Source organism: Ictalurus punctatus, chromosome 16 (genome assembly GCF_001660625.3).
Source record: "Ictalurus punctatus breed USDA103 chromosome 16, Coco_2.0, whole genome shotgun sequence".
NCBI classification, from domain to species: domain Eukaryota; kingdom Metazoa; phylum Chordata; class Actinopteri; order Siluriformes; family Ictaluridae; genus Ictalurus; species Ictalurus punctatus.
The window spans coordinates 21,928,083-21,938,082 of NC_030431.2; the positions used below are offsets into that span (position 1 = coordinate 21,928,083).

The window sequence follows — 10,000 nt, forward strand, 5'->3', positions numbered from 1 at the left end:
CACACAGTTCACTGTGCAGTAGTTCAGATATACGATGTAGCAATAGCAGAAGAGGACAAGTTAACAGTTTGTTTCAAGGCCGATCTTTATCGTGAGAGTCTGATCCACTCCAGGGCGTGCGCACACATGCCCGCTCTCTCTCACGCACACGCACTCATTTCACAGCCCCCACATAACAAGTGCTTGTCTGCTACAGTGAAAGCATCATTATTCAGCTCTGATGTCCTCCAACACACACACACACACACACACACACACACACACACACACACTTCACAGCCCCCACATAACAAGTGCTTGTCTGCTACATTGAAAGCATCATTATTCAGCTCTGAGATCCTCAACACACACACACACACACACACACACACACACACACACATGTACGGTATTATGTATATATTGCACTATCCATACTCGCACTGTCTCCATTTCCATAACTTCTCACTCATCTGTCACTGGCCAGTCATTAATCAAATGTATGTGATGAAGTATCAGAGTTTATAATAAATAAATAAATAAACAGATAGATAGATGGATAGATAGAACACTGCCGCGTGTGTGTGTGTTTGGGGGGGGATTAGCTGGGAGTGAACTGTGCCCAGATGCTTTTCTGTTCACCACAGCTGTAAAGAGCGGCTATTCGAGTCACTGTGGCCAAAATATCACGTCACGATACTTCACGATGTTTCCATGACACACGATGCGCATCACGATATATAATTTAGCTACCAAACTGTCTGCAAAACCGTAGTAAAACAGAAACAAAACGAAAAAAAACCCCGTTAAACTGAGTTTTTTTTTTTTTAAATGACATGAAATCGACAGAATCCATTCATTTGTAATGATTAAAACTGTAAAATGCACATCACCATAGCAACAATATCTCAGAAAACGCGTATCGTGTAATCATTCACCGCGATATCGATATTATATCGAAATATCGCCCGGTCCTACCTTGAACCAGTCTGACCATTCTCCTCTGACCTCTCTCTCATCGACAACCAGTCACGGCGTGAGATCACATCCCAACCCAAGCAACATTAACTGAAGCTCCTGACCTGTATCTACATGATTTTACGCACTGCACTGCTGCCACACGATTGGCTGACTGGGTACAGGTGTTCCTAATAAAGTGGACGGCGAGTGTAGCTGCCTGCTACGTTCGGCATGTGTACATCCATTTACAACACTAATCGATAAGAGCTGGCACGAAGTGATGCAAACAAACTTGAGCGACGCTGTTATGCAAACGAGAGGCGGAGCGATCTCTCGACGACCAATAGGAGTGAAGGATGGTGTGACGTTTTGTCGTTTCACCGCAGCTGAGGAACAATCTTCTGTATTTTCAAGGTTCCACATAATAACCTTCCTACTCGCAGCTCCCGAGCAGGCCGGAGCTTGTGTGTATACATAATAAAAAAAACAAAAAAGGAATTCACACTAGCCTCGACGTGCTGGTTGCCATGGTTTCCGGATCACTAGTGCACACCTGATGCACATTCCTTGTTCTGTATTCTCTAGAAGTAGAGTTTATAAAAAAAAAAAAAAAAAAAAAAAAAAAAAAAAAAAAAAACCCTTGCTGTATTTTCTGCAGTTCATTAAGAGAAGGTACACCTCCATCTTGCCCTGACCACGCCCCTGATGTCGTAATTACGACTTCCCAGGAGGACTTGAACGCACCGCGAGACGCGTTTTTTCCGCACTGCTGTTTACATGTCCGGAGAAGTTTCTCCTCTCGCGACTGATCTGATAAGAAGCAGGAAAAGACGGATCATTTCAGAGTAATGGAAAAGGAAGAGTCCTGCCGGCTCGCTGACACTCCCGTTGGTCATCAGCGCAACGTTTTGCTTCTCATTTGCATAACTTTGCTTAGTCCTGTTGCCTGGCCACACCCACTTCCTCCACTTCACTGCCTCGCGGCGCTCTAATTCACCAACGTGTACCGATAATCAACGACTTCCGGATGTTTTTTCGCGCCATTTCACTACTCTCACACACACACACACACACACACACACACACACACACACACACAAATGTACATGTACTTACACTCTTGTTTGAAGGTAAAGTACTCTGTGAGGTGCCGACACTCGTGGTTTCCTCGGAGGAGGAAGAGTGTGGTTGGGTGGCTGATCTTCAGTGCCCACAGATACAGCACACACTGCAAAACACACACACACACACACACACACACACACACACAGAATCAGAGAGACTGAATAGCATCACAATGAATAAAAACAAACCCCGTAGCTACACAAACAAGTGGTGTTGTACTGTATCACGGTGCAGTAGAGTGGTTCAGTACACTGTGAAAAATAAGCATGTGGTTAAACATTAGTTTCCCGCCGTCTGATCCGACGCGTGAACAAAAGCGTGCGTTAGAATGTAACAAAAATCAAACTTTCATCAGTGGGACGCACGACGGGGTGTACAGGAAGCTGTTCTGATTCGGCGGTTCGCTAGTTCTGCTCTCAGAGTCACGCGATGTGTGTGTGCGTGTGCGTGAGAGAGAATGTGTTGCATGGTTACAGTGCTCGCACGGTGTATTGTACAATTATTTACCACTATATTTTAGCATTATGCAACATTTTGGAACAGCGCTCACTAGGCGTCAGTGATGAAACTCACCAGGAAGAGGATATCGGAATCTCCTATAGAGCCGACCTTAAAAACTCAGAGGATCCGCTCAGTTCCTGCTTGCCGTGTACGATGTACGCAATTATAGGAGCGAATACGCTAGGACAGGGGTGTCCAATCTTATCCGGAAAGGGCCGGTGTGGGTGCAGGTCTTCATTCCAACCAGGCAGAAGCCATGGCTTTCCAGATAAGATTGGACACCCCTGCGCTAGGAAGTTGGCTCGTGAACTACGGCGTGCTTAAGAGATGGGCGAGTTCGCTTGGTTGTTTTTTGTTGTTTTTTTTTAAACCCCTGCAGCTTCCTGATTCGAGATAAAGGGGAAGCGAATTCTATTTTTTTTCATTGCGTGTGGGGTTTAATTGTAAATGTAATTTTCACCTCACTCGATAGCCTACGTTATTATTCAGCCTGCTGTGCGATAGGGAGATGCATCGGATGAAACAATACGACACTGTTACACTCCAAGTAACCTCGTCTAAAAATAATAAGAATTCGTCGGCCATTTTGAAACGCACAGGCGGAGGGTGAAGATGAAAGATAAAAACGCATTATGAAACGTTTGTACAAATTTTTTTCTTTGTGCATATTAACAAAACACCACCAAAAGGAAAATAAAATTCAATTAAATAACACAGATTCAGTGCTCACCACTAATATTGGCACCCTTGGTAACTATGAGCAAAGAAGGCAGCGAACAGTTGTCTATTGTTTAACCTTTTGATCTTCTGTTAAAAAAAAAAAAAAAAAATCACAAAAATCCTCTGCTCTCATGGACATCAAACAATTGCAAACAAAAACACAGGTTTTATCCAAAAAAAAATCTTGGTTATATATAGGTGTGCAACAATTATTGGCACCCTTTTAGTCAATACTTTGTGCTAGCTCCCTTTGCCAAGATAACAGCTCTGAGTCTTCTCCTATAATGCCTGATGAGGTTGGAGAATACATGGCGAGGGATCTGAGACCGTTCCTCCATACAGAATCTCTCCAGATCCTTCACATTTCGAGGTCCACGCTGGTGGACTCTCCTCTTCAGTTCACCCCACAGGTTTTCTACGGGGTTTGAGTCAGGGGACTGGGATGGCCATGGCAGGATTGTGGTCAGTAAACCATTTTTGTGTTGATTTTGATGTATGTTTTGGATCATTGTCCTGCTGGAAGATCCAACCACGGCCCATTTTAATCTTGCAGAGGCAGTCAGTTTTTCATTTAATATCTTCTGATATTTGATAGAGTCCATGATGCCATGTATCCTAATAAAAAATGTCCAGGTCCTCTGGCAGAAAAACAGCCTCAAAACATTAAAGAGCCACCACCATATTTAACCGTGGGCATGAGGTACTTTTCCATATGGCTACCTCTCTGTGGGCGTTAAAACCATCTCTGGTGTTTATTACCAAAAAGCTCTATTTTGGTTTCATCTGACCGTAGAACCCGATCCCATTTGAAGCTCCAGTAGTGTCTGCACACTGAAGACGCTCGAGTTTGTTTTTGGATCAGAGTAGAGGCTTTTATCTTGAAACCCTTCCAAACAACTTCAGATGTTGACTTCAGATTGTAGTTTTGGAGACTTTCTGACCCCAAGACGCAACTAACTTCTGCAATTCCCCAGCTGTGAGAATTTTTGTCCACTCGAACCATCGTCTTCACAGAGCGTTGAGACGTTATAGACACACGTCCCATTCCAGGTTGATTCATAACATTTCCAGTTGACTGGAACTTCTTAATTATTGCCCTGATGGTGGAAATGGGCATTTTCAATGCTTCTGCTATTTTCTTATAGACACTTCACATTTTATGAAGCTCAAAAACCTTTTGCCGCACATCACAGCTATATTCCTTGCTCTTACCCATTGTTATGAATGACTACGGGAATTACCCTATTTGTTACCTCATATTTATACCCCTGTGAAACAGGAAGTCCTGGTTGAACAATTTCCTGTTCCTACTCATCCATCTGTACTAAAAAATGTTTTAAATATCAATGGGAAGAGATATATATATATATTTTTTTAGATAAACCTGTGTTTTGTTTGCAATTGTATATCCATGAGAGCAGAGTATTTTTGTGATTTGTAAAAAAAACCCAAAAGATAGACACTAAAGACAATAGAGAGATGGACAGACCGATAGATATATAATCTAAAGATAATCTAAGTAAACCCTGCTACGCTGCTTAGCCGTTTGGTTTGGTTGTGGTCGGCTTTGTCGTGTTGTCCGGTGTGTGTATGATAACACAGTAGGAAAATGTTCGGAGTGGCAGGAGAGGTAGCAGTGGAACGCATTTACAACGGTACTCGATGTTAGAAAAAGGTAAAAGGTCGTTATGGCTAGTGAAAACTGTTTGTTTTGTATGCAGCAGACGCTGTAGAGAGCGGTGTCCGCCCTCCTCTTGGCCTCTTTTCTCTACCTACATTACCCTGCTTATTTCTCCGTGGTGCAAGCAAATAGCTGTTAATGAATACCACGCACGTCACCATCCCGTCCTCCTGACTCATCTTTGTAAAGTAAAGCGACGCAGAAATACAGAAAGAAAAAAGGGAAACACAGGAAACACTCCGGCGCAGCAGACAGTCCAACTGCCCTCGCACTCGTCACGAAGGACGCACCCCTGAGCCAGCCCGGCCGGGGTCTGGAGGCAGAAATCAGGGAAAGGTAGCACAGGTTGCACAGCTGAAGGGTTTCAGTGCAGTCACGTCCCCAGTGCAGAGGAGCGGAGGCTGCTGTAGTGCGAGTTAGCGAGAGTCCAGAGGGAGGGGGAGTCGCAGCCAGACACAAAAGAGCTGAGAAGCACTGCAGTAAAGAACATGATTAGGTTAAAAAAGAAAAAAAGAAAAAAAGACAGCAATAGGAACGAACGGCATGGAGAGGAAACGGTCTGATCAGACACGATGTCTAATCACACCACCGTAACAAGTCTGATCTAGCATTTTTTTAAAAATTTCGTTCTGTGATTGACACTTCAGAATACCGTCACTAAACCGTCAGTGCACCAGGAAGCTGCCTAAAAAGACCTCGAACTAACTGCACTCAGTGACTCACTCTCACTGAACTCCTACCTGACTTTCCACATGAAATCACCTGATCAGACTAATGAGCCGATCCGGCTTTAACCGCATACAGAGACGCGGCCAAGACTCCCGCTAATCGCCTCACGGCATTTCAGCCAAATGCTCTTACTCCTGCCGGGAAAAGCTGTAAAGCTCTGCTCATAACGGACCCTCTGATCACACTTGCTAACTTTATTCAAGTGTATATATATATATATATCTATATATATATATATATATATTTAAAAAAAAAAAACACAACAACCACCCAACACTTTTTCTTTTGACAGGAGACTCAAGTTACGTCTAAACAGGATGACGTTTCACCTGCCAGAGCAAGACGCTGGTTTCTATAGTAACGATCAATCGCTCTGGGTAACGTACAGAAAACTTGCGAGGTTCAACACCACAGCTACAAAAACAAGCCGAGATTAAATTCCCACATGAGCGAGATTACAACAAGCAATGACTGCTGTGTGACACTTCGCGCACAAGTGTGAACACTAAGTCCAGATCACACTGTATTTATGTAGTTTTTTTTTTAAACTTCGCTTTACCTTTCACACACATACAAACTATTCACAAATAAATAGCAGCTATCGAGAAATATATATATTAAACCCTTGCAAAAAGACGCGTTTTCAGTGTAACTTTTTACTTTCGATTCCAACACACAGTCGGATTAAAGATTACAGATGACTTTCGTTTCCTTTAAGCCATGGCTCTGTGCTAATTAACTTGACCTCCGAGTAAAGCGCACCCTCGGCCGAGCGAGCGGAAAAGGACGTACGCGTGTCTCGGCGCTCGCGGTCATGAAGTGCTCTGTGCACTCGCGTTACTATTCCATGCTCGGGAATATCTTCGTGCATGTGGAACGTCTACACGCGCTGGTGCTGAGTGAGAAAATGCCTTAGAGCTCCACTGATTGATCGGTTGTTCAGATTAATTAATTAATTAATTAATTAATCAATCAATCCGCACCGGTAACAGATCTGCAAAAATCCACACCGATAGTTTCCCCCTGTTGTGTCCGTCGCGAGAGCGGCTGAGAAGGGTCTGCCGTCATTAAACAGTACAAGAGCGGCCTCTGGAGGCGGAATATAACCTGACTAATTTTGCCGTGTTATTTGAAGTGTTTTTTTTTCTTCCCATTCTTAAATTTGAACGCATGTAAATGTGCGTTTCTATACGAAATCTGACGAATATTCAAATTTCGGATTTTAATCCGACAGCCCTAGAGCAGCGCGATCGGCTAAAATGTTAGCGCCGTTCGTTCTTATGCAAACAAGCATGCAAGTAAACGTGATCGGATGTGATTATTTCTTACGTTATTTTTCACAAAACCTACGCTACTTAAGACGACACGGTGCTTTTTGCATAAGCACGGCATCTGGAACGTTCTAGGAGATGTATGCTTGGTCGAATAAACGTGGTGTTAATGTATCACGTCACCCAACATGTTTACAAGTGTGTTATGATCACCGGTGGGAATACTAGCATCTTTCTATAATGAAAATGACATAAATAAACTAACAATTAATTTTTTTTTTTTTTTGGTAGTAGATGACTTTTTACCATCACTGGGGGGTTGTTACCACGGTAACTCGGTTAACCTTCACCAAAAAATTCAAACCAACAATTTATCACTGTAACCAAATTAGGTCAAAGCTGAGATTATATCATTGGTACAGAATTGAATACGTTTTAGTGCTTAACTCACGGTCACGTTTTTAACATGAATTATTAAATATAAAAATTGTGTGTTTGAGGGTAGCAGGTGGCGGGAGCTACGATTGAAGTCCAGTCCTTTGTGAATGTCTGATGTCCAGAAAGAGCCAAAGCAAAAGAGTGGCCTTTGTTGTAACACACACACACACACATACACACACACACGCTGAGCAGCAGTGTCCCCACCTGCACACCTTTCAACCGTGACATTTTATCACACCCCCTAAAGTAACCTCTGTTCCCAGCATGCACTGCACCATGGTGGGTGCACTAAGGTCAAAGACCCCCCCACCCACCCAAAAAAACCCAACATGTGGATGTGTGATCCAGAATTGCTCACTATTTCCAAATATCTCCGAATTCGCCTCCGTGCGCTCCTCAGTGCTGTAGCACAAGCGCAACCGGTCACTGGTGTGTCCGAAAGTCTGAAGGGAAACGACGGAAATTCACACTTATGGCTAAATATAGTGAGCGTGTTTCCTCTCGGCGAGTGTATAAAGAGATGATCTGATGGAAGGGGTGTGTTACGGCTGTGCTCGGCCGCTACGTTCAACAATTCTTCCGCCGAGTAATGATGGGATCGTTTCAAAACTATATGAACTATAATCTCGGCGTGCCAGTCTCTATATTTAAAATCTCCGTGAAGCCGTTCGAGTGATTTGATTCGCTAGCAAATATTTTTGTATCCTAGACTTCGGAGCAGAGCACCTTTCGCACAACACCTTTCTCTGATGAATCTTACCTTCCCTGGTCTGTGCTGATGGATTTCTACAGTCCTGACTTTGTTAACACGTAACGAAACGCTAAAGCCTGGCGTTTTGAAATGCAGGACTCGGCCAATAGCGTTCAAGATGCATCAAACTGACATCAAACTTGACCCACGCCACGGCTTTAACGAGGACAATATCCTAGAACAGAGGTTCTCAACCTTTTGTGACTAGAAATACTTTGAACAAGAGAACAAGGCTGTAATAACGTGGACTATTTTACATGTAAGACACGTTGCATTACATTCGCCACATGTTTACGTTTGTCATTCTGGCACAAACCTCTCGTGTGGGCGGGAAACAGCGATTTACTCTCATTGGCTAGCGAGATTTGGATCGACGGCTCGAGTGTCCAGATGAAGAGGAGGAGGACGATGGCGGTGGCGACGATGCCAATGCCACGGCCGCTCCTGAGAGCTTATCTTGGAAAAAAAAATAATCGTATGAGACAACCCAAACCTCAAATATTAATTACAAGCGAATCTACTGGCTAAATAAGCAAATCATTTCCATTACAACTATACAGAGAAACATGTTCTACAAAATTCGGGACACTGGAGTCTCTACTTCCTGGTCAGAGAGCTGTCAATCCAAATCTCACAAGCCATCGAGAGTAAGCCCCGCCCACAAGTCAGATTCGTGCCAGAATAATGAACGTAAACTTGCGGAGCTTGGACGAAATCTTTAAACAAAACCGTAAACAAAAACAGCGCCTTCATAAACCAAGATGAGTGAAAATGAAGCTCAGAAAACTGTTAAAGAACGCTTAAGAGCATTTGACATATTTGCCACAGAGTTCACCGTTTTCGGTTTCTGAGTGTTTTTCTTCTTCTTTCTCGTTGGGATATTTTTTGTTCGTTTCTTGAAAAGTTGTGTGATTAAAACAACAATAAAAAAAAAAAACCAACATTTTAGTTCTCTCTCTCCTTTCCATAAAGTGTGCTTGCTCCTATGCCGGCCATTTTGGATGCAGTATAAGTTGTTCCTAGCGTCCCAGCCTGTAACAGGACATCACTAGAAAGTCCAGGATGTCCTCTGTATAGAACAGCAGGAATTACTAGAGTAGCTCAAAAAAGTCAAAAGAACATGCATGATAAAGTCCACTACAGAAGACGAGTCAATGGGCAAAGGTAAATAAAATGATATCACTCACTCTTACTGATGGAGAAAGCCCCACTGGTTAATAAAGACTTGAGTTGCGTTCTTGAATAAACTGAATTTAAAGATGCACAGCCAAAAACACACCACCGGACAATCCGCGCGTCTGAAATCACGTACTGTGACCGCACCTACCGCATTCGCTTCAGCACCTACCGCTCGGCCGCTGATCAGTACACGTGTGTAGTGTGAATACAATCCAGACATTTAGGCATTCGGACAATCCGGGCATTCGATTCAGTACCTACTGCATTCGATTCAGCATCTACCGCATTCGATTCAGCACTTGATTCAGCACCTACCGCATTCTCTTCAGCTCCTACCGCATTCGCTTCAGCACCTACCGCATTCGCTTCAGCACCTACTGCTCGGCCGCTGATACAGTATGTACTGATCAGTATACGTGTGTAGTGTGAATCCAGACATTTAGGCATTCGGACAATCCGGGCATTCGATTCAGTACCTACCGCATTCGATTCAGCACTCGAATCAGCCCCTACTGCGTTCAATTCAGCGCCCACCGCATTCGATTCAGCACTCGATTCAGCACCTACCGCATTCGATTCAGCACCTACCACATTCAATTCAGCATTCGCTTCAATTGTGAATACAATCCGGACATACTTGGCACTGTCACGTGACCTACGACG

General features: G+C 43.6%; 1 protein-coding gene across 3 annotated transcripts in view; it reads right to left on the minus strand.

The window, feature by feature from the left end:
• The window catches only part of ppp3ccb (protein phosphatase 3, catalytic subunit, gamma isozyme, b), a 61,017-nt gene that overhangs the window by 27,860 nt on the left and 23,157 nt on the right, over positions 1-10,000 (minus strand). For all 3 annotated transcript variants that reach the window (XM_053687099.1, XM_053687098.1, XM_053687097.1), the window contains exon 4: positions 2,056-2,167. In XM_053687099.1, coding sequence (XP_053543074.1) covers positions 2,056-2,167 — 112 coding nt within the window. The remainder of the gene's footprint in view (positions 1-2,055; positions 2,168-10,000) is intronic.